The sequence below is a fragment of the Rhinatrema bivittatum genome, chromosome 1 (genome assembly GCF_901001135.1).
Source record: "Rhinatrema bivittatum chromosome 1, aRhiBiv1.1, whole genome shotgun sequence".
NCBI classification, from domain to species: Eukaryota; Metazoa; Chordata; class Amphibia; order Gymnophiona; family Rhinatrematidae; genus Rhinatrema; species Rhinatrema bivittatum.
Window position 1 is genome coordinate 751,659,821 of NC_042615.1, and position 25,594 is coordinate 751,685,414.

At 50.3% G+C, this 25,594-nt stretch overlaps 1 protein-coding gene across 4 annotated transcripts in view; it reads right to left on the bottom strand.

The window, feature by feature from the left end:
* NIPBL (NIPBL cohesin loading factor) overlaps nt 1-25,594 on the bottom strand; it is a 1,214,062-nt gene that overhangs the window by 505,037 nt on the left and 683,431 nt on the right. For all 4 annotated transcript variants that reach the window (XM_029578690.1, XM_029578673.1, XM_029578682.1 and 1 more), the window contains 2 exons: nt 16,816-16,948; nt 1,563-1,706 (listed from right to left, as the gene is read on the bottom strand). In XM_029578690.1, the coding sequence (XP_029434550.1) occupies nt 1,563-1,706; nt 16,816-16,948 (277 nt within the window). The remainder of the gene's footprint in view (nt 1-1,562; nt 1,707-16,815; nt 16,949-25,594) is intronic.

Genomic DNA, 25,594 nt, shown 5'->3' on the forward strand with positions numbered 1-25,594 from the left:
CAGTCCACTCCCCCCTCCTCCCCCTCAGTCCACAGTCCATATCTCCCCCCTCCACCCCAGTCACTCCCCTCATCTGCGACTACTCCCCCCTCCTCCCCTCAGTCACTCCCCCCTCCTCCCCTCCCTCCTCCTCTGAGTCACTCCTCCCTCCCCCCCTCCCCTCAGTCACTCCTCCCTCCTCCCCTCAGTCACTCCCCCCTCCCCTCAGTCACTCCCCCCTCCCCCCTCCCTCCTCCCCTCAGTCACTCCTCCCTCCCCCCTCCCCTCAGTCGATCTCCACCGAAGACCCAGAGCGGCGGCGGCCCGAAGACCCGGAGCGGCGGCGGCCCGAAGACCCGGAGCGGCGGCGGCATGCGCGCGAGGGAGGGACAGACTTCCTTCCGTCCGTCTGTCCCTCCCTTGCGCGCATGCCGCCGCCGCTCCGGGTCTTCGGGCCGCCGCTCCGGGCCGCCGCTCCTGCCCGGGTCTTCGGGCCGGTGCCGCCGCTGCCGCTCCGGGTCTTCGGGCCACCGCGGCCGCCGCTCCTGCCCGGGTCTTCGGGCCGCCGCTCCTGCCGCTCCGGGTCTTCGGGCCGCCGCTCCTGCCGCTCCGGGTCTTCGGGCCGCCGCTCCGGGTCTTCGGGCCGCCGCTCCGGGTCTTTGGGCCGGTGCCGCCGCCGCTCTGGGTCTTCGGGCCGGTGCCGCCGCCGCTCTGGGTCTTCGGGCCGGTGCCGCCGCCGCTGCTCCTGCCGCTCCGGGTCTTCGGGCCGCCGCTCCTACAGCGCCATTTTTATTTTCAAGAGGCACACTGTGACCGATGTGCTCGCATGCGCGGTAGAGCTGCTCTCTACTGCGCATTTGCGGCACGTCGGTCAAGCTTCGTTTATTAGGTAGGATATATATATATATATATATATATATATATATATATATATATATATATATACACATACATATATATATAGTGGCAAATTGTGCTAAACATTTGGTTAAAATATTTAAAACAGATATAGGAGCCAAACCCATGTATTGGATAGACTACTAAAGTGCAGAAAATTTAGTTTCAAGTCTCTTGTCTGCTGGAGTCATCAATGCTTTTTTATATGCTGTCAAAGTTATGCCCCTGAGCCACAAACAGGGAGGGAAGGTAGCTGCCTATGTGGTAATTCCTGCTGTCACAAGAGCAACACTGAGTGTTTTAATGTTGTAGATTTCAGCAGTTGATCAACGAGGAAGCAAAAGCCAACTAGACATATTGTCTGGGAAAGGAAAGAGAGATGCTAAAAATAAGAAAAATAGGATAAAAACATAATACAATACATTTTTTGATCTTGAAAGGTAAGAAAGTCAGTAATTATACCAAGCATAAAATCAAAAGTTTCAGATATTAAAATGTATTATAATTCCAGTGGATTACATTTTAATAAAACAGTCAAAAAGGCCCCATCACCCAGGAAAGAATCTAAAATGTTGAGCTAGCTTTGCAGACAGACAAGTTAATCTTATTCTACATGGGTAGGGAGTACACAGATCACTTTCCATTCATATTTGGTTGAATCAATTATAGAAAATATACCGACATACTTGTTTTAGGATCCGGTTTATGGACCCTTGGTCCATTTTACTGGAGACTGCATCTTTCCTTAACCGTGCAGCAACAGTTCCCAGATAATCAAGTGAGGCCACCCTCAAAGCCATCTCAGTTGATTTGTTACTGAACTGATGAACCTAAAAAAGAATACAAAATGTATTGAAATTGCATATCATTTTGTCAAAATACTGTTAAGCTAATTACCTAAAGTTGTTTAGTATTTATTTATTTATTTTTATATACCGATGATCCTGTATACAATACATATCGCACCGGTTTACATAGAACTGAACAGTCGCCTTTGGGGCTGAATACATTAAAACAGGTGTACAGGAACACTTTTAGGGAGACATTCAAAAACTCAGTTAACTGAAACTAGGATCCAAACTCAGAAAACATATGTACATAGGTATATATAACGACTATTGTATTATCAGGTTTTAGCTCTCAGGGAAAGCTTGGGTGAATAGCCAAGTCTTAAGCTTCTTTTTGAAAGTCAAGAGGCATGGTTCTTGGCGGAGGTCCGGTGGGAGCAGATTCCAAAGGGGGGGACCTGCTGTGGACATAGCTTGTTTCCTCAGTAAGGTTTTAGCCGGCTGGGTGTGAAGCATGTTCTGGTATGCACTTCTGATCGGTCTCTTGGAAGTGTGCTCCTGCAGTTGGAAAGATAGGTTGAGGGGGGAGATGTTGTGAAGAGCCTTATGAATCATCATAAGGGATTTGAAGTGTATCCTAAATTTTACCGGCAGCCAATGAAGATTCTGGAGGATAGGGGTGATGTGTTCCCTTTTTTTGGTGTTAGTGAGGATTCTAGCCGTCGCATTCTGAACCATCTGAAGTGGTTTGATGGTGCTGGCGGGCAGGCCCAGGAGGAGTGAGTTGCAATAGTCCAGTTTAGGGAGGATGATAGCTTGTAGTACCAAGCGTAAGTCTCGGAAGTGTAGAAGTGGTTTTAGTTTTTTTAAAACTTGCAATTTGAAGAAGCATTCTTTGGTGGTGTTATTTACGAACTTGGTGAAGTTGAGTTGGTTGTCTAGAATCACCCCAAGATCTCTTACATGCGGTGTGTGGTCTATCGATGTGGAGGAGAGTTGGACAGAACTAGGTTGGTTGAGCAGGGTGCAATTGTCTGGGGCAATTATGAGGATTTCTGTTTTGCTAGTGTTTAGCACAAGGTTGAGGCTGTTGAGCAGGTTTTTGATTGTTGAAAGGCAGCTGTTCCAGTAAGACCACGTTTTGTGGAGGGATTCCACTATCGGGATGAGGATCTGGATGTCATCCACATATAGGAAGTGAGTTAGCTTGAGGTTGGATAGAAGATGGCAGAGTGGGAAGAGATAAATATTGAATAGTGTGCGTGAAAGGGATGATCCTTGGGGTACCCCCCGCTTCAATCTTATAGGGAGTGACTCTGTTTTTGATCCTAACCCTGTATTGCCTGTTTTCAAGGAAAGATTTGAACCAGCTGTGCGCTGAACCTGTTATACCGATATCTGCTAGATGCTGAAGGAGGTAAGAATGGTTCATGGTGTCGAATGCTGAGGAGAGGTCCAGTAGGATGAGAAGGAAAGGTTGACCTTTTTCCAGATTAATGAGGATGGTATCCGAGAGCGAGGCTAGAAGTGATTCAGTGTTCAATGCCTTTCGAAATCCGAATTGGTTTGGAGTGAGAATGTCATTTTCTTCTAGGAATTCAGCTAGTTGTCTGTTTACAACCTTCTCCATGATCTTGGCTATCATCGGGAGGTTAGCTATGGGTCTGAAGTTAGCTGGGTCGGTGGTTGGAAGGTTAGGTTTTTTAAGGAGAGGCTTGAGAATTGCAAGTTTGAGTTGGTCAGGGACCTGGCCTTGGCGCAGGGAGCAGTTTATTATGTCTGCTATCGGTTTGGCGATAGTGTTAGGAATGGAAAACATCAAATTGGAAGGGATGTGGTCTAGTGGGTGGGACAAGGGCTTCATCTTCTTAAGGATGTTTTCAATTTCTAAGGTGGATGTTAGCTCGAGGGAGGCCAGATGAGCTGTAGTTGATTTTGATGCTGGGGGGTTGGGTGTGAGCGTTGTGGTCCGGTAGTGGTTGAGTAGTTCAGTTGAGGAGGGGGCCCCTTGAGTGGTGCGAGGAGGGTGTCGATTTTCTTCTCAAAGTAGACTGCCAGTTCGTTGGCTTTGTTGGACGCTTGTGTGTCTAGTATGAGAGGGGCAGTTGGTTTTGTGAGGGCTGAAGCATAGTAGAAAGGAATCTCACTTATATAATACAAAAATGTTGAGATTACTTACCTGATAATCTCCTTTTCCTTAGTGTATGCAGATGGACTCAAAACAAGTGGGTATAGTGTGCTTGTGCTAGCAGTTGGAGACGGATCTGACGTCAGCACGGGTACATATACCCCCACAGGAAGTGTAGCAATTCAGTAATCTTCCTTGCAAAAGCTTTTATGGATATATGTGTGACTGACCGATCGTTTAAATCAGGGGTCAGGAACCTATGGCTCGCGAGCCAGATGTGGCTCTTTTGATGGCTGCATCTGGCTCGCAGACAAATCTTTAATAAAAAAAGTAAAACTTTAACAAAACCCCCCACCCTCCTGACGCCCCCCACGACCTCCAATGTTAAGATTACTTACCTGGTAATCTCCTTTTCCTTAGTGTATGCAGATGGACTCAAAACAAATGGGTATAGTGTGCTCGTGCTAGCAGTTGGAGACGGATCTGACGTCAGCACGGGTACATATACCCCCACAGGAAGTGAAGCAATTCAGTAATCTTCCTTGCAAAGCTGATATAGCTATATGTGTACTGACCGATCGATTAATCAACAGGATTACCCTGACCAATTGATGGTAGCTGGAGACCGCCAGTGTTCTCAACCGGAAGACGTCGACACCCGGCAGGGTGGAAGCCCTATTATAAGCAAAACATGGCTTACCGTGAGTCAGTGAATCCCCATGTATACCGGCAGCCGGGCGGGATGCTGAGTCCATCTGCATACACTAAGGAAAAGGAGATTACCAGGTAAGTAATCTTAACATTTCCTAGCGTGTAGCAGATGGACTCAAAACAAATGGAATGTACAAAACTACTCCCGGACTGGGCGGGAGGCTGCCCGAGGACTGTGTAGGATCGCCCTCACAAATGCTGTGTCCTCCCTGGCCTGAACGTCTAAACGGTAGAATCTGGAGAAGGTATGGAGGGAGGACCACGTCGCCGCTTTACATATCTCTGCAGGCGACAGCAGCTTAGCTTCTGCCCAAGAGGCTGATTGTGCTCTGGTAGAATGAGCCTTGACCTGTAGAGGTGGTGGTTTTCCTGCCTCTACGTAGGCTGCCTTGATAACTTCTTTAATCCAGCGGGCGATGGTCGGCCGTGAGGCTGCTTCCCCTTGCTTCTTCCCGCTATGCAGGACAAACAGGTGGTCCGTCTTTCGTACTGCTTCTGACATGTCCAGGTATCTGGACAGCAGTCTGCCGATGTCGACATGACTTAGTATTCGACCTTCTTCCGATTTCTTCAAACCTTCCGTGGTAGGCAAGGATATGGTTTGGTTGAGGTGAAAGTGTGAGACCACTTTGGGTAAAAAGGAAGGAACTGTACGAAGATGGATGGCCTCTGGAGTGATTCTGAGAAATGGATCACGACAGGATAGTGCTTGTAGCTCTGAGATGCGGCGTGCTGAACACACAGCCAGCAAGAACACCATCTTCAAGGTTAACAAACGGAGAGACAGGCCTCGAAGGGGCCTGAAGGCTGATCCCGCTAGAAATTCCAATACTAGGTTAAGGTTCCACAAGGGCACTGGCCACTTCAGTGGCGGGCGAATGTGTTTAACTCCTTTCAGGAAGCGTGAAACGTCTGGGTGCTGGGCAATGGATTTGCCGTCACGTCTGGGACCGTAGCAAGACAGCGCTGCTACCTGTACCTTGATGGAGCTGAGGGACAGACCCTTCTGAAGTCCATCTTGTAGGAAGTCCAAAATGATAGGAATCTTTGCGGTATGCAAATTGGTGCTGTGAGAATCGCAGCAGGCTTCAAAAATTCTCCAGATCCTGATATATGTTAGTGATGTGGAGAACTTGCGTGCTCGGAGGAGTGTATCTATCACCAGCTCTGAGTATCCTCTTTTCTTCAGTCTAGCCCTCTCAATGGCCAGACCGTAAGAGAGAATTGAGCTGGATCCTCGTGGAGAATGGGGCCTTGCCGTAGCAGGTCCCGGTATGGAGGCAGAGGATTCCCTGCCAGTAGTCTTCTCATGTCTGCGTACCAGGGTCTTCTTGGCCAGTCCGGGGCCACTAGAAGAACTAGACCTCTGTGTCGCTGAATCCTGTGAACAATGGCGCCCAGCAGGGGCCATGGAGGAAAGGCTTATAGCAGGATCCCCTGAGACCACGGCTGTACCAGGGCATCGATCCCCTGCGCTCGAGGATCCCTCCTGTGACTGAAATATCTGGGAACTTGAGCATTGGACCTGACTGCTAATAGGTCCATGGCTGGCGTCCCCCAGTGATCCACAATTAACTGAAAGGCTGTGGGTGACAGCTGCCATTCTCCCGGGTTTAGGCTTTCTCTGCTGAGGAAGTCTGCAGCAGTGTTGCCCTTCCCGGCGATGTGTACGGCTGAGATGTCCTGAAGATTGGCTTCTGCCCAAATCATCAGGGGAGTTATTTCTAGGGATACTTGTTGGCTTCTGGTTCCGCCCTGTCGATTGATGTATGCCACTGTGGTGGCGTTGTCTGACATCATTCTGACCGCTCTGTTGCGAAGTCTGTGGGCAAATCGCAGGCACGCTAGCCTGACTGCCCGTGCCTCCAGTCGGTTGATATTCCACCTTGACTCTTTTCTGGTCCACCGTCCTTGGGCGGTGAGCTCATCGCAGTGCGCTCCCCATCCGTTCAGGATGGCATCTGTGGTGAGCAGAATCCAGGTTGGGGAGGACATTTGTAACCCCCGGCTCAAGTGGCTGGGCTGTAACCACTAGCGTAGTTGCTGCCACACTCTGGCTGGTAGAGGCAGGTGTATGGCGTAGTCCTGTGATCGTGGACTCCATCGAGATAGAAGGGCGCGTTGCAATGGTCTCATATGAGCCCGCGCCCATGGCACCACCTCCAGGGTGGATGCCATGAGGCCGAGGACTTGGAGATAATCCCGAGCTGTGGGCCGGCTGGTGCTCAGCAAGACCTGCAGATGATTCCGGAGTTTTGACTTTCTCTTGGAGGTCAGGCTGACCTTGTCTTCTTGGGTGTCGAATTGGACCCCTAGGTATTCCAGCAACTGGGATGGCTGTAGGGAACTCTTCTTTATGTTGACTACCCATCCTAGGCTTTCCAGAAGAGCTATAACTCTGTTGGTTGCCCTGTGACTCTCCTCCGGTGACTTTGCCCTGATCAGCCAATCGTCCAGGTAGGGATGGACGAGGATTCCTTCTTTCCTGAGTGCCGCTGCCACTACTACTATTACCTTGGTAAAGATCCGCGGCGCGGTGGCTAACCCGAAGGGTAAGGCCCGGAACTGGAAGTGCTGATTCAGGACTTTGAAGCGTAAATAGCGCTGGTGATCCCGATGGATTGGGATATGCAGGTAGGCTTCTGACAGATCTAGGGAGGTGAGAAACTCCCCTGGCTGTACTGAATTCTTGACAGACCATACAGTTTCCATGCGAAAGCTGGGGCCCCTTAGGTGTCGATTGACTGACTTGAGGTCCAGGACGGGCCTGAAGGTGCCCTTCTTGGGTACTATGAAATAAATGGAATAATGCCCAGAAGTTACCTCTTCCGCAGGTACTGGGATTATGGCTTTAGGGCCAGGAGCCTCCGTAAGGTTACTTCTAGTGCCACTGTCTTGAGTGGCGAACAAGGAGAGTCCACAAACTTGTTTGGCGGAAGCCGAAAGAAATCCAGGTAATATCCTTCCCGGATGATGGCGAGGACCCACTGGTCCGAAGTGATCTCGACCCACCTGCGGTAGAAGAGGGTTAGCCTGCCCCCTATGGCTGCTACCCTCGGATGGGTCGGCCGATTGTCATTGTGGGTTACGGCCGGGGCCAGAACCCGGGCTGGTTCTCTTCTTGGTGTGCTTAGCCCAAAAGGGCTGATTTCTGGCCTGAGAACGAGGTGCTTGATAGCGAGACCTGTAAGGGTTGAAGCGCTGTGAGTTTCTACTTCTGGATGGTCTAGAAACAGAACGCTGGCTCCTCCTTGACCTGTCTTCTGGTAGACGGGGTAACGGAGAGGCACCCCATTTAGTAGCCCAATTCTCAAGGTCGCTGCCGAACAGTAGGGAACCCTTAAAGGGCATTCTTGTGAGTAGAGTCGGCCGCCCAATTGCGTAGCCAAAGCTGTCTTCTGTCTGCCACGGAGGAGGACACTCCCTTGGCTGCCGTACGGACGAGGTCGGAGGCTGCGTCTGTGAGAAATGCGAGAGCCGATTCCATGTCTTCTCCCGGGGTGTTGTTTCTTGCCTGTGATAAACAGGAGCGCATCACCACGGTGCAGCAAGTCGCGATTCGAAGGGACATGGCTGCTACCTCAAAGGCTTGTTTCAGAATGGTGTCCATGCGCTGGTCATGCGTATCCTTGAGAGCCGCTCCCCCCTCCACCGGAATGGTGGTGCGTTTCACGATTGCATTAATTATGGCGTCTACCCTGGGGCACGCCAGCAATTCCTTGTATGTCGGATCTAGAGGGTACATGCCAGATAAGGCCCGACCCCCTTTGAATGAGGCCTCCGGTGCCTTCCATTCCAGCTCGATTAGCTGCTGTGCTGCTTGTAGGAGGGGAAAGTGGTTAGCCGTTTGGCGCAGCCCTCTAGCAGAACGTTCTGTACCGGGGCCCCTGAGGGGTCCTGGCCCGGAATGGCCAGCTCCGATAAGCATTGTGAAACCAGGCCCGGCAGATCTTCTCTCCGAAAGAAGCGTCTCATGGTCCGATATGGTTCAATCTCCGAGGGAAGTTCATTCTCATCGGGGGGCTCCTCGCTTACCTGTGAATAATCCAAATCCCCATGATTGGGGCTGTCGGGTGGTGAGTGGCTGCGCCTAGGTCTCGAGGGTCCAGGGGCTGGAAAGACCCATCCGAGGAGCAGACTGCATCTGGACAAAGGCGTGAATCCCCTTAAATAATTCCACCCAGGAAAGCAAAGCCAGATCTGGCCGCAGGGGTGCCAGGTCTCTCGGTTTCCCTGGCTGCTCGCCGCGGCCTGCTAAGTCCGGAGTGTTCCCTAAGGAACCGCTGGGCTGGGACCGGTCTTGTCCTGGAACTGCCATGGCTTCCTCACATTGGGCACATAGGGAGTCTGCTTCCTCGCTCTGTGTGGCTCTAAGGTTGCATGCTGAGCAGAGGCTTAGAGCGTTCATGCCTGATTCTGGGGGTGCCGGCTCTGCGGACGCAGGGGCATTCTTATGCTCCATTTGCCTTAAATGCGGTGTCGTCCTACGATGTGCGCCTAACAGCATGCGCCTAGAACGGGCGTCTTATAAACAGTGCGCCTATGAACGGGCATCTTATATAAACGTGCGCCTATAAACGGGCGTCTTATATAAACGTGCGCCTATAGCAGGCGTCTTATAACCAGTGCGCCTATGAACGAGCGTCTTATAAATGTGCGCCTATAAACGGGGCGTCTTATAAATGTGCGCCTATGAAAGGGCGTCTTATAAACAGTGCGCCTATGAACAGGCGTCTTATATAAACATGCGCCTATAAACGGGCGTCTTATATAAACGTGCGCCTATAGCGGGCGTCTTATAAATGCGCGCCTATGAACGGGGCGTCTTATAAATGTGCGCCTATAGCGGGCGTCTTATAAATGTGCGCCTATAAACGGGCGTCTCATAAATGTGCGCCTATAACAGGCGTCTTAGCATATGTGCGCGTATCCTAGTAGCATGAGCTAACAACATGCGCCTATCGCGTGCGCTAACAACATGCGCCTATCGCGTGCGCTAACAACGTGCGCCTATCGCAAACAACGTGCGTTTAGCAAGCAAAAGCGCTTAATTAGAAAAGAGAAGTAGGCAGGCAAAAATGGCGACCTCCCAGGCGGGCGGCCTCGTAGGCAGGCCCAGTTAGTCCACACTTCCTCGGAGACCAAGTAAAGATGTACGCCTTACCTTGTCTTCGGCGCTTCCCGGCTGCGACCCGGGCGGTCTCCGGCTGCAAGGGAATAGGGGAATACCTTCACCGCCGCGCTTAAGGAAGTGCACCCGCTGCCTCTAGGCCGCGCCCGAACCGCTCAGGGGCCAAGTCTTCGCCGGGACCGAGGCTGCCTCTAGGCCGCGCCCGAACTCGTCTCGCTCGGGGGCCAAGCCGCGCCCGAGCCCTTCTCACTCGGGGGCTGGGTCCCTGCCGCGAACCGGCCACCGGACCGAGGCTCTTACCTCTGAGGGACACGGAAGTCAGCTCGGGAAACTCAACTGGGTGAGTGACCGCCTGGTATCACCACAGGAGTGCGGGGCTCGTCTTCAATAGATTTCTTCTATGAATTTAGAAACACGCTCAGCGAGCGTGAGGTAGCTCCAAACTGCTTTGGAGACGGAAATTACTGAATTGCTTCACTTCCTGTGGGGGTATATGTACCCGTGCTGATGTCAGATCCGTCTCCAACTGCTAGCACGAGCACACCATACCCATTTGTTTTGAGTCCATCTGCTACACGCTAGGAAAAATTAATTTACTACAACCCCCCACCCTCCTGACTCCCCCAAGACCTGCCAAAAGTCCCTGGTGGTCCAGCGGGGGTTCAGGAGCGGTCTGGGAGCGATCTCCTGCACTTGGGCTGTCGGCTGCCAGTAGTCAAAATGGCGCCGACGGCCCTTTGCCCTCACTATGTCACTGGGGTCGACCAATGGCGGCCGTAGCCCCTGTGACATAAGGGCAAAGGGCTGTCGGCTGCCAGTAATCAAAATGGCGTCGACAGCCCTTTGCCCTTACTATGTCACAGGAGCTACCGCCGCCATTGGTCAACCCCAGTAACATAGTGAGGGCAAAGGGCCGTCGGCGCCATTTTGACTACTGGCAGCCGACAGCCAAGTCCAGGAGATCGCTCACGGACCGCTCCTGGATCCCCGCTGGACCACCAGGGACTTTTGGCAGGTCTTGGGAGGGTCAGGAGGGTGGGGGGTTGTAGTAAATTAATTTGGCAGGTCTTGGGGGGCGTCAGGAGAGTAGGGGGTTGTAGTAAATTAATTTGGTATGTCTTGGGGGGGTCAGGAGGGTGGGGGTTTGTAGTTAGTATGGCTCTCACAGAATTACATTTTTAAAATATGTGGCGTTCATGGCTCTCTCAGCCAAAAAGGTTCCCGACCCCTGGTTTAAATGAACAGGATTACCCTGACCAATAGATGGTAGCTGGAGACCGCCAGTGTTCTCAACCGGAAGGCGTCGACACCCGGCAGGGTGGAAGCCCTATATAAGCAAACATGGCTTACCGTGAGTCAGCGAATCCCCATATATACCGGCAGCCGGGCGGGATGCTGAGTCCATCTGCATACACTAAGGAAAAGGAGATTATCAGGTAAGTAATCTCAACATTTCCTAGCGTGTAGCAGATGGACACAAAACAAGTGGGATGTACAAAAGCTACTCCCGTACTGAGCGGGAGGCTGCCCGAGGTCCGTTTAGGATTGCCCTCGCAAATGCTGTGTCCTCCCTGGCCTGAATGTCCAGACGGTAGAATCTGGAGAAGGTATGGAGGGAGGACCACGTCGCCGCTTTACATATCTCCGCAGGCGACAGCATCCTAGTTTCTGCCCAAGAGGCCGACTGCGCTCTGGTAGAATGAGCCGTGACCTGTAGAGGTGGTGGTTTTCCCGCTTCTATGTAGGCCGCCTTGATAACTTCTTTGATCCAGCGGGCGATGGTTGGCCGTGAGGCCGCTTCTCCTTGCTTCTTCCCGCTGTGAAGGACGAACAGATGGTCCGTCTTTCGTACTGCTTCTGACATTTTCCAAGTATCTGGCCAGTATTCTGCCGATATCGAGATGACGCAGTATTCGACCTTCTTCTGACTTCTTCAAACCTTCCGTGGTTGGCAAGGATATGGTTTGGTTGAGGTGAAATTGTGAGACTACTTTGGGTAAGAAGGAAGGAACCGTGCGAAGATGGATAGCCTCTGGAGTGATTCTGAGAAACGGATCACGGCAGGACAGTGCTTGTAGCTCTGAGATGCGGTGTGCTGAACATACAGCCAGCAAGAACACCATCTTCAAGGTCAACAAACGGAGAGACAGGCCTCGAAGGGGTCTGAAGGCGGATCCCGCCAGAAATTCCAACACTAGGTTGAGGTTCCACAGGGGCACTGGCCACTTCAGTGGCGGACGAATGTGTTTGACTCCTTTCAGGAAACGTGAGACATCTGGGTGTTTGGCAATGGTGTTGCCGTCACTCCTGGGACCGTAGCAAGACAGCGCTGCTACCTGAACCTTGATGGAGGTGAGGGACAGACCCTTCTGAAGTCCATCTTGTAGGAAGTCCAAAATGATAGGTATCTTAGCGGCATGTGAATTGGTGCTGCGAGAGTCGCACCAGGCTTCAAAAACTCTCCAGATCCTGATATATGTCAGTGATGTGGAGAACTTGGGTGCTCGGAGGAGTGTGTCTATTACCGGCTCCGAGTATCCTCTTTTCTTCAATCTAGCCCTCTCAATGGCCAGACCGTAAGAGAGAATTGAGCTGGATCCTCGTGGAGGATGGAACCTTGCAGCAGCAGGTCCCTGTATGGAGGCAGAGGTAGAGGATTCCCTGCCAGTAGTCTTCTCATGTCTGCGTACCAGGGTCTTCTTGGCCAGTCCGGGGCCACTAGAAGAACTAGTCCTCTAAGCCACTGAATCTTGTGTATAATGGCGCCCAGCAGGGGCCATGGAGGAAAAGCATATAGCAGGATCCCGAGGCCATGGCTGTACCAGGGCATCGATCCCCTGGGATAGAGCATCCCGCCTGCGGCTGAAATACCTGGGTACTTGAGCGTTGGACCTGTCCGCTAGTAGGTCCATGCCCGGCGTCCCCCACTGATCCACAATCATCTGGAAGGCCGTGGATGACAGCTGCCATTCCCCCGGGTTTGGGCTTTCTCTGCTGAGGAAGTCTGCCGTGGTGTTGTCCTTCCCTGCGATGTGGACGGTGGAGATGTCCTGGAGATTTGCTTCCGCCCAAGCCATCAGGGGGGCTATTTCTAGGGATACCTGTCGGCTTCTGGTTCCATCCTGTCGGTTGATGTATGCCACTGTGGTGTCATTGTCCGACATCACTCTGACCGTTCTGTTTCGAAGTCTGTGGGCAAATCGCAGGCACGCTAGCCTGACTGCCCGTGCCTCTAGTCGGTTCATGTTCCACCCTGACACTTCTCTGTTCCACCGCCCTTGGGCGGTGAGTTCTTCACAGTGTGCTCCCCATCCGTTCAGGCTGGCATCTGTCGTGAGCAGGGTCCAGGTTGGGGAGGACATTCTTGACCCCTGGCTCATGTGGCGGGGCTGCAACCACTACCGTAGCTGGTTCCGCACTGTGGTTGGTAGAGGCAGGTGTACGGTATAGTCCTGTGATCGTGGGCCTCACCGAGACAGGAGGGCGCGTTGTAATGGTCTCATATGAGCCCGCGCCCATGGTATCACCTCCAGAGTGGATGCCATGAGGCTGAGGACCTGTAGGTAATCTCGAGCTGTGGGCCGGCTGGCGCTCAGCAGGGCCTGCAGATGATTCCGGAGTTTCAACTTCCTTTTGGAGGTCAGGCTGACCTTGTCTTCCTGGGTGTCGAATTGACCCCCTAGGAATTCCAGCGACTGAGAAGGCTGTAGGGAACTCTTGTTCAAGTTTACAACCCATCCTAGGCTTTCCAGAAGAGCTATAACTCTGTTGGTTGCCTGGTGGCTCTCCTCTGGTGACTTCGCCCGGATCAGCCAATCGTCCAGGTAGGGATGGACGAGGATTCCCTCCTTCCTGAGGGACGCTGCCACTACTACTATGACCTTGGTAAAGGTCCGCGGAGCGGTGGCTAACCCAAAGGGTAAAGCTCGGAACTGGAAGTGTTGGTCCAGGACCTTGAAGCGTAAATAGCACTGATGATCCCGATGGATTGGGATATGCAGGAAGCCTTCCGACAGATCTAGGGATGTGAGAAACTCCCCTGGCTATACTGAATTCTTGACAGACCTCAGAGTTTCCATGCGAAAGCTGGGGACCCGTAGGTATCTGTTGACGGACTTGAGGTCCAGAACGGGCCGGAAAGTGCCCTCCTTCTTGGGCACGATGAAATAGATGGAATAATGCCCAGAATTCATCTCCTTTGCAGGCACTGGGATTATGGCCTTTAGGGACAGGAGCCTCCGCAAAGTAACCTCTAGGGCCGTCCTCTTGATGGGCGAACAAGGAGATTCCACGAACCTGTCCGGCGGAAGTCGAAGAAAATCCAGGTAATACTCTTCTCGGATGATGGCGAGGACCCACTGATCCAAGGTAATCTCGACCCACCTTCGGTAGAAGAGGGATAGCCTGCCCCTTATGGCTGCTACCCCCGGATGGGTCGGCTGATTGTCATTGTGGGGTACAGCCGGGACCCGAACCCGAGCCGGTTCCCCTCTTGTTGTGCTTAGGCCGAAAGGACTGGTTCCTGGCCTGCGAACGAGGTGCTTGGTAGCGAGTCCTGTAAGGGTTGAAGTGCTGAGAGGTTCTACCTCTGGATGGTCTAGGAAAGGGGCGCTGGGTCCTCCTTGACCGGTCTTCTGGTAGACGGGGTAATGGGGAGGCGCCCCATTTATTGGCCAGTTTCTCAAGGTCGCTGCCGAACAGGAGGGATCCCTCAAAGGGCATGCTCGTGAGGCGTGTCTTGGAGGAGGAGTTGGCCGACCAATTACATAGCCAGAGCTCTCCTGGCCGCCACTGAGGAAGACACTCCCTTGGCTGCCGTACGGACTAAGTCGGAGGCTACATCAGTGAGGAACGAGAGAGCTGATTCCATTTCTTCTCCCGGGGTGTTGTTCCTAGCCTGTGATAAACAGGAACGTGTCACCACGGTGCAGCAGGTCGCAATTCGTAGGGACATGGCTGCCACCTCAAAGACTTGTTTCAGAATGGTGTCCATGTGCCGGTCATGTGTATCCTTAAGGGCCTTCCCCCCCTCCACCGGAATGGTGGTGTGCTTCACAATTGCGCTAACTATGGCGTCTACCTGGGGGCACGCCATATTCTCCTTGGTTGCCGGGTCTAAGGGGTACATGCCAGCCAAGTCCCGACCCCCTTTGAATGAGGCCTCCGGCGTATTCCATTCCAGATCGATTAACTGCTGAGCTACTTGCAGGAGGGGAAAATGGTGGGACGTTTGGCGCAGGCCCTCTAACAGGGGGTTCATTCTATGTTCCTTTGGAGCATCGTGGCCCGGAATAGCCAGCTCAGACAGGCATTGAGAGATCAGGCCTGGGAGATCCCCTTTCAAAAAGAAGCGCCTCATGGTCTGATATGGTTCAACCCCCGAGGGCAGTTCTCCCTCCTCGGGGGACTTGTCGTCTTCCTCAGGGCAATCTGAATCCCCATAATTGGGGGTTCCGGGTGGCGTGTGGCTGTGCCTAGGCCTTGAGGGTCCAGGGGCCGGGTCATCCGGTACGTATGGACCCGCTCGGGGAGCAGCCTGCATTGTGACAAAGGCATGAATCCCCTTGAATAATTCCACCCAGGAGAGTGAAGCAGGATCTGGTCTGAGAGGTACCAGGTCCCTCGGGGTCCCCGGCTGCTCACTGCTGCCTGCAAGGTCCGGGGTGTTCCCTAAGGAACTGGCAAGTACACTGGGCTGCGACCGGTCCTGACCCGGAACTTCCAGGGCCTCTTCACATTGGGCACATAGGGCGTCTGCTTCCTCGCTCTGTGTGGCTCTGAGGTTGCATGCCGAGCAGAGGCTCTTGCCTGATGGTGGAGGGGCCGGCACCGCTGACGCATGGGCTCTCTGACGCTTCATGCGTGCCTGGCGTATCAGCGGGCGCCTACCAACGTGCGCCTAACAGCGTGCGCCTATTGCGCGGTGACAAACCAGGCAGGAAAATGGCGACCTCCGTGGCGGATTGCCACATAGGCAGACTCTGCGAATCCTCGCTTCCTCGGAGACCAACAAGTAAAGATGTACGCCTTACCTTGTATTCGGCGCTTCCCGGTTGCGACCCGGGCGGTCTCTGGCTGCGGGGGGAGAGGGTGAGTACCGTCACCGCCGCGCTCAAGGAAGTGCATCGGCTGCCTCTGGGCCGCGCCCGAACTCGTCTCGCTCGGGGGCCAAGTCCACGCCGGGACCGAGGCTGCCTCTATGCCGCGCCCGAGCCCTTCTCACTCGGGGGCTAGGTCCCTGCCGTGAGCCGGCCACCAGACCGAGGCCCTTACCTCCGAGGGACCACGGAAATCGCCTCGGGAAACTCAACTGGGGGAGGGACCGACTGGTATCACCGCAGGAGTGCGGGGCTCGTCTTCAGGTAGGTTTCTTCTATGAATTTAGTTGTGTAGAATTTGGAAACACGCTCAGCGAGCGTGAGGTAGCTCCAAACTGCTTTGGAGACGGAAATTACTGAATTTCTACACTTCCTGTGGGGGTATATGTACCCGTGCTGACGTCAGATCCGTCTCCAACTGCTAGCACGAGCACACTATACCCACTTGTTTTGAGTCCATCTGCTACACGCTAGGAAATATGCTATTAAAACTGATAGTAATTGAGTAGCCAAAAACACATGAATTGGACTATTTGCTTGTATGATATACAATTAATTTAGCATTAATGAATATACAATGCAAAAAAATCAGCCATGACAACTCAGTGGCAGTAATGTGCATTGTCATTCAGGAGATTGTGGTTCAATTCCTGAGCCTGGCTTGTGCTCTGATGTCTGGCTGGGGTGAAGCAGAGACAGTGTTGAAAGCTCTAGAGAGAAGGAAAACCCTGCCATAGTGCAACGGTATCATCTAAAGTTCAGACAAGTGCACACAAGTAGCAGGTTCTGGAGAGTATTATGCTCTGAGCCTCTGGCCAAGAGATCATTACTGCAATAACTGGTTTAAATGGAAAGAGGGATTAAAATGGAGGGAACAAAAGGAAACTGCTGTGCCACCCCTCCCCCGACACAAAAGAAAAACAAAAACCCATAAAAACATTATACTTAACAGCAAACTGAACTACATCACCTAACCTCATAATACATAAAACTTCTGAATCTTAATTTCATCTCTTGCATTACAGCAACATTTTCATGTAAAATAAGCATCGCATCAAGATAGTTAAGTAATAAATATCTTACCAGCAGTCTCCCTAGCAAGCTAAGGAGCAACTCAGCAGCTGGCCACTCAGGCTTGTTGACTGTAGAAAGAAGATCCTGAACAAAGTTCTCAAACAGTGGCCTGTAATCTTCTTCCCCTTGCTTGCTCCCACATCTGTTTAAAGACAAACAATTAAGAGTTATAAAACAAGGCATTAAAACAAACAGCAATGTGATGCCTGCTAACAGATATGCTACTTAAAATAAATAGCTAAATGTCTACTTTGCTTTTGAAAGAAAAAACAGGTGGTGTTGCTAAAAGCTCTACTTAGACAATTAAAACACAACATATCCAACTGTGAACAAGGAGGCCCATTAAAATTCTGGGTTTATTTGCCTCATAGAGGTTTACAAATAAAGCTAAGCTGCTAACCTGTAAAAAGTATTCTCTGTAGACAGCAGAATAAATCAGCCATACAAGTGTGAGACGTTATCTGATGGCGCTGAGATGGAAAAGTTCTTTCAGAGTTCAGAAAAACCAAGAGAGTTTCTCTGAGAATTTGTGGGCCTTCTCAAGAAGCTGCCTGCTTGGCAAGTCTCCTCTCTTGAAAACAAACTAATTTTCAACTCTAAAGGGGGGGAGGAAGAAGAGATTGTTCAGCAGATTTATCCTTATGTCTATGAGGAACACTCATTACAGGTCAGCAACTGCACTTGCTCTGTGGAAAAGAAGGATAAGTCATACAAGTAGGGATTCCCAAGCTAAGGGATGCATAACATTATTTTGTTTCTTGAGAATTTTAGTATATAACTGCATCCCATATTTATGCGTGAGGCTAGAGAGAAGAGATGAAGGAATTAGTTAAATAAGTTTTGAAGAATGGCCTGACCAAAACTGCTGGCTTGTCACAAAGTGTTTAGTAGGCAGCAATGAGCAGCGGTATGGATGGAAGACCAAGTAGCAGCTTTGCTGAAATTTTCTATTGAAGCAGACCAAAGATTTGAGAAGGAAGCTGCCTCAGCTCTAACTTGATAGGTCTTACTTTACTTCTGACTGCAGCAATAAATTATGCAATCAGATACCATCTAGCATTAATACTTTTTGGAAACTTGCAAAAATACACAAAAACTATAGAATTTGAACTGAGAAGAAAAAATAAAGGAAAATAGACTGAAAGAAAGAACATGGTTATTTGTACAAGTGGACAAAAAAAGACTGAGGGGACATGAGGTCCAGGCTGCCTATAGGAAGGTCTGTGCATGCTCAGAAAATCCATTTTGGTTCTTCTGAGCTCAGAGAAAGCTTTTTCATCCTGATACCATCAGATGACAACACCAACATGTATGGCTGACTATCTCCTGCTTGCCCATGAAGAAAATTGCTGCTGGGATGAAGCCTGTTCAACGTATCCAAGCCTTTAGACAGTTTTTCAACAAAATTGCTGGTTGTGACAGCGTATATAGAAAAGGGCCCTAGAACAAATTAAAGGCTGGCTCCAGATATCAGGCTTGTTCCACCTGAATGAACAACCTAGCAGAAAATTGTGGTCCCAGGGCAATGTTCTACACCTACAGGTTACAGGGGAGGCCCCAGAAAGACACAGGGAAGAGAAACTACACTAAAGGACCCAGTGACAATGTAATCCATCCTGAGAACAGACAGGCCTCTAAGCTGGTCCCACAGGCATGTGCCTATTGTGGGGATAAATTGCATGCTGTCCAAGACTGCCATGGTGTGAAGATGAAGAGTAGGAGCGTATTACAACAAAGTCTCCCAGTTATAATCTGGTGGAAGGTTCACAGCCAAGCCTGAGCTATTTTGTAGTTCCAGTGGAACTGGAAGAGTCCCTCCACATTAGTCCTGGGGGACTAATCCATTGTTTACATAGGACCCGGCAATGGTTCTCAACAGCCCCGGAGCTGCTGATGACACTGGCTGGGCAGGCCAGGATGGAAGTTGAAATGCTTTCTCAACTCCCATACCCAGTAGTAATAAGACGGGACTACCCACAGTTTGAAAAACTCTGGGACCAGCTCAGGACTAACCTGAATACTTCAGACTGTAAGGAGTCATTTTATCAGGGGACAGGCCCATATGAGGATCTGAAAGTATACCTCAAGCCACATAAGATGGCTAAATCATGAAAGACATGAAGAGGAAAGAGAAGAAACCAGCCGCAAAATTCCACGACTGTTATGGATAGGACTCCCCCAGGAAGGGGCAAGGAGGAATGAGGATTTTCAAAGAGCTTGCAAAAGATAAATGCTTCATAATAATCAAGCCTATTGAAATATGCCCATTTTTCTAAAAATTAAATTCAAAACATTTGGGAGACCAATGATTAAAATAATCAGATTAGGCATTATATCATTGGAGCAACTTTAAGCAAAGTTGCATTGCTTCTTTGATTACACTCATATCTGATTATATGAAGGTCTTCTTATATCACATTTATGTAGTGTGGTGGTTTCGAATTTTATAGTTGTTTTCATATTATTTTCATAGTTGGGTTCATTTTTCCTTTTGTGACTAAAATGCCTTACAGTAGTGTTTCCCAACCAGTGTACTGTGGCACACTGATGTGCCATGAGACCTGATCAGGTGTGCCATGAAAAAGTTACCACTGCCTGATGCTCAGATCCACTACCACCTGGGCATTTCTCTGAGCACTTTGCAACAAACAAGAGACACCAGTGCTGGCTCTTAAGTGTGCGAGAACTCCTTTCTGAGAACATGTAATAATATATGCCTCTTCTTCCTAGCTACAGCATGAACCCTGGCATGTGGTAATTTAAGGAACTTGTGCAGGGCTTGATAGCACTTTGTGTTGCATACACAGTACACACACAGCACCTACTTATCTTTCCCCCTCCTGAGCTTCCACCTTTGAATCTTTACAGCCTCTGTCCTATTCCCAGGCTGAGCGAGATGGGGTAATGGATGTGACTGAGCAATGGATGTGATTTACTCTGAGTGTTGGGAGCAGTAGAAGTGGTAGAGCTCTGGCAGCCACATATGAATGCCAAGGTAACAAACTTAGTCCTGGGAGAATTCTGCGCTACTGCGGAGCGCAGAATTTGCACAGAATTTCCCCCCTGCGCAGAATTGCCAAAATCAGCGCAGAAAATAGCAGAGGAGACCCTGGCATGCTGCGAACGGAGCGCACGAAGACGAAGGCGCATGTGTGCCACAGGACATGCTTCACTCGCGGCGAAGATGAAGGCCCTGGTGCGCTGTTCGCAGTGAAGATGGAAGGTCCCCGTGTGCCGCAGAGTGTGCTCCATTCATGGCGAAGATAAAGGCCCCGGTGAGAGAGAATGGGTGTGAGAGGGGAGGGGAGGGAGTGTGGGGGAGAGGAGGGTGAGAGAGAGCAGGAGGGTGTGAGAGAGAGCATGGGAGGTAAGAGAGCGGGGGGGATGCTTGAGTGTGGGTTTCAAAGAGAGAGAAGGAGCCTATATGAGGAGATTGTGAAGGAGTGTATATGTGTGTGAGAGACTGGGAGCTGTGTGAAGGGGTGTGTGAGATAGAGACATAGGTAGCCTGTGTGAGGACGTATGTGAGAGAGAGAATGGGAGCTTGTGTAGGTGTGTATGCAAGAGAGAGAGCCCTGTTTGAGGGGATGTGTGTGTGCGAGAGAGTGAGGGAGCCTTTTTGAGGGTGTATGTATGTGTATTACAGAGAGGGAGGGACAGTACTGAGAACAGAGTCAACCTCTGGGACTGGCAATAGAATGGAAGGGGTTGAGCCTAGAGGTGGAGGGGAGAGATGCTGGCAGGTGGAGGAGGTGCTGAGAGGGCAAAGTGGCCAGGGGAGTAGGGAGAGCGAGTGGAAGGGACACTCTTACAGTGAATTTCTAGGGAAATTCTGCTCAAAATATTTAAAATTCTGCATCTTTAATAACCTTTTTCTGTATTAATTTAAAATGTAATTACGTAAAGACTTGATATATTATCACAAACACAGAAGCAACCTCCTCTCGTATTAATCACTCCAAAACATGCAAAAAACAGAGGGACATAGAATGTAATCCTATTAATACACGGTTGTTATAAGACAAGAGACAATATCATCAGCACATGCTCCAACAGTTATAATCTGCTGTCTCTCGCCCGCAATGGGCCGCAGGCAGTTTTCAGCCTTTTGAGCAAATCTCATATAATCATTTATTGTCTCTTGCTTAAACTATCCCAAAAATTAAATTTTAATTAAAGTGCTAGAATATATTTTTTATTGACTCATCTCTTATTGTGAAGTGTGCATAAAGCTAGTAACTATTAAAAATCGAATACTTAGCCCAAATGTTGATCACTCAAAAAACCTCAAACTGGACTTTTCCCAATTTTCTCCCGACATGGCACATGTTTCAACTGAAAAACAGTCTTCTTCAGGAGAAATCTTATTTTACGATAATTGTCCGGGATCTGAGAATATTTTGCCTGTATTTCATGAAATAAGATCCCCCCTGAAGAAGACTGTTTTTCAGTTGAAACATGTGCCATGTCGGGAGAAAATTGGGAAAAGTCCAGTTTGAGGTTTTTTGAGTGATCAACATTTGGGCTAAGTATTCGATTTTTAATAGTTACTAGCTTTATGCACACTTCACAATAAGAGATGAGTCAATAAAAAATATATTCTAGCACCTTAATTAAAATTTAATTTTTGGGATAGTTTAAGCAAGAGACAATAAATGATTATATGAGATTTGCTCAAAAGGCTGAAAACTGCCTGCAGCCCATTGCGGGCGAGAGACAGCAGATTATGGAGCATGTGCTGATGATATTGTCTCTTGTCTTATAACAACCTTGTATTAAAAGGATTACATTCTATGTCCCTCTCTTTTTTGCATGTTTTGGAGTGATTACTAAAGACTGTCATGTAAATTGTGTTATTTTGACCAATATAAAGTTTTTGTGCGCAGAATTTTAAATTTTTTTGCACAGAACTCCCCCAGGAGTACAAACTGAGCCATTTGCCTGCACCACACCGACTTTTCCTGTCTCCGGCACTTGAATGTAAAGAGAACTGGCCTAATGAATGGATTCATGTGTATATCCATTCCCTCTCCTTTTATTTAAAATTTGAAAGACAGACTGATGGGGCTTTCAAAACTTCCCTAGCTCTTCTTTGGACCATATGAGTCCTCTCCAAGTCTGCATTGCTGGCATACAACACAACATTTTGGTTAATGGAGGTGTACTTTGGGCTTGAATACGCTGAGAAGCACTACCTTACAGTACAGAGAATAATTATCTCAGGTTTAGGAAACTGATAAAGGCCTGGTTATTTGCTAAGATAGTTAATGCTTAGATTTTTAGGGAGATAGCAAATTTGCTTACCTGTAACAGGTGTTCTCCTAGGACAGCAGGATGTTAGTGCTCACACATGGGTGACACCATCGGATGGAGCCCGGCACGGAAAACTTATGTTTCTAGAAACTTTGACTGGCACACTGAGCATGCCCAGATTGCCACAATCCGTGTGTCCACGCGGGGTCCCTCTTCAGACTCATAACACAGAATTATGAAAAAATAAAACAAACATATGAGAAACCCAATTCTGTGGGGTGGCGGGCGGGTTTTGTGAGGACTAAATTCTGCTGTTCTAGGAGAACAGAGGGAGACAGCTTGAACCCGAAAAAGGGCCCTAGGCAGAAGAATTGGGTTCTACAGCTGAAAAAGATTTTGAAGGACAGATTGACCGAAGTTGCTGTCGTTTCAGCCATCTCTGTCCAAGCAGTAATGGGCAGCGAAAGTGGAGAGACTCCACGTCGCAGCCTTGCAAATCTCAGCTACAGGAACTGCACGCAAGTGGGCCACTGAAGCCGCCATAGCTCTTCACCAAGCAAGCCTTGACATGGCCTCCAAGCTGAAGGCCTGTCTGCGCATAGCAGAAGGAAATACAATCCGCCAGCCAGTTTGACAGAGTTTGCTTGGTAACCGCAATTCCCAATCTATTCTTGTCAAATGAGATGAAGAGCTGCATAGACTGGCCTGCTGTCTATTTGAGATAGAAAGCTAAGGCCCTCTTGCAATCCAAACTGTGCAGAGCCCGTTTGCCCTGGTGTGAGTGAGGCCTGGGAAAAAAGGTGGGCAGAATGATTGACCGGTTAGGATGAAAATCAGTCACCACCTTAGGCAAGAACTTGGGGTGAGTACACAATACCACCCTATCATGAAAGAATATTCATATAGAGCAGATAGATAACCAATGCCGAAGCTCGCTGACCCTGCACGCTGAAGTGACCGCAACCAAGAAGATAACCTTCCAGGTCAGGTACTTCAGATCACAGGAGCAAAGTGGCACGAAAAGATCTCACATGAACTGAGCCAACACCAGGTTGAGGTCCCAGGACACAACAGGAGGCTGCAGGGGAGGCTTCAGTTTAAGCAAACCCTGCATAAACCGCTCCACTATGATCTGTGCAGAAACGCGAAAGCCATCAACAGCCTGGTGGTAAGCATCGATGGAGCTTAGATGTACTCCGACTGAGTTAGTCTTTAAACCAGCATCTGAAAGGTGCAGCAAGTAGTCGAGCAACTTCGGAGTGGAGCAGGAGAACGGATCCAAGCTGTGGCCCTCACATCAGACGGAAAACCTCTTCCACTTCAGGCTAAAAGACTTCCTGGTGGAAGGCTTCCTGGAAACTACCAGGACCCGAGACACATTGTCAAAGAAATCAGGAGGCTCCAGAACTAGTCTTTTAACGTCCAAGCCATCAGAAACAACACACTGTGGTTTGAATGGCGCAGCCTGCCCAGATCCTGCATCATCAGGCCAGGGAAGGTCCCTAGACTGATCGGCTCCCTGACAGAGAGATCCTGCAGGAGCAGGAACCAGACTTGCCTCGGCCAACGAGGGGCAATAAGAATCATAGTCCCCTTGTCCTGCCGGAGCTTCAGGAGAGTCTTCATCACCAGGGAAAGTGGATGATACGCATACAGAAGGCCCTTGTCCCAATGGTGTGCAAAGGCATCCAAAGTTAGTTTGCTGTCCTCTGTGTACAGGGAAGCAGAAATGCCTCACTTTGCTGTTGCAGGGGGAAATGAAGAGGTCCACGTCCGGGATCCCCCAGAGACGGAAGATGCAATCCTTCACTGATTGATCCAGGGACCACTCATGGGGACGGAATGCTCGACTCAGCCAGTCTGTACCACATTTTCCAACCTGGTCAGATACATGGCTCAGAGCAGCATACCCTGGGATTGTGCCCATGACCAAATTTGAAGAGCCTCCCGACACAGGAGGAATGACCCTGTCTCCCTGCTTGTTGATATAACCACATGGATAGCTGATTGTTGGTCTGGATCAGGACAGACTGGCTGGATAAGTGATCCTGGAACTCTCAAAGAGTGTAACGGATCGCACGCAGCTCCAGGAAGTTGATTTGGTACTGCGCTTCCAGAGCAGACCACAGACCTTGCGGAGGTCATCCCCATGCACACCCCAGCCCAGGGTGGATGCATCCATGGTAAGCACAACTTGGGTAGGGGGAGACCGAAAAGGAACCTCCTGCACCAGATTGGGCAGGCTCTCCCAGTAGGACAAGGAAGTCGGGAGAGGTGGCATGATGTCAATGCGCACACTGAGATCTTTGCATATGCGCAGGATTCAATGGACCCTGCGGTCTTAGTGGCTTGCTGCCATTGAGACCACAGGGTCCATTGAGCCCTGCGCATAAGCAAGTGGGCCATAGGAGTAACATGGACTTATGCGGTCATGTGGCCCAGAAGGCGAAGCAAGAGGCAGGCAGAGACCTGCTGGCTTCAGTGGATCAGACTCGCCAGAGATGCCAAAGCAAGTGCCCGATGGCGAGGTAGATAGGCCCAGCCCTGAGCTGTGTCCAGCCAGGCACTGATAAAGCTCAACCAAGGTGATGGGGTGAGATCGGACTTCGGGTAGTTGATGACAAACATGAGGGACTCCAGCACCCGAATGGTCAAGCTCAGGGAGTGAAGCGCCTCCTCCTGGGTGGCACGCCTGACTAGCCAATTGCCCAAGTAGGGGAACACGTGTACTCCCAGCCGGTGGAGGTGTGCACCCACCACTTCCAGACACTTGGTGAAGACCCGCAAGGCCGAAGTGAGGCCTAATGGTAAAGCAAGTGTTGCTTACCTGTAACAGGTGTTCTCACAGGACAGCAGGATGTTAGTCCTCACATGTGTGTGACATCATCAGAATGGAGCCCAATCACGGAAAACTTCTGTCAAAGTTTCCAGAACTTTGACTGGCCCCTACTGGGCATGCCCAGCATGGCACTAACCCTGCAGTCAGCAGGGGACCCCTTCAGTCTTATTTGATAGCTACAGGCAGTGCCAAAAAAATAAAACAAGAAAACGTTACGAACCCAACACCGCGGGGCGGCGGGCGGGTTTCGTGAGGACTAACATCCTGCTGTCTTGTGAGAACACCTGTTACAGGTAAGCAACACTTGCTTTCTCACAGGACAAGCAGGATGGTAGTCCTCACATATGGGTGGAGCTGAGAATGTCTGAACATGTACCGAATGTACCCAACGGTGTGCAACAGGCACAACAACTGGGTGGAATTTGGTAGAGGGCATCCTGAACCCCACCGGGCAGGCGGAAGGGTGTTGGTACGTCACGTTGGAAATAGGATACGCAGGACAGATTGGCCAAAGATGGAATCCTGTCTTCCGGCTTTGTCCAAGCAATAGTGGGCTGCGAAAGTGTGGAGAGCGCCCAGGTGGCAGCCCTGCAAATGTCAGGAAGCGGCACAGATCGTAGGTGTGCTACTGAAGTCGCCATGGCCCTCACAGAGTGTGCTTTAACACGGTCTTGGAAAGGAATGCCTGCTTGCTGA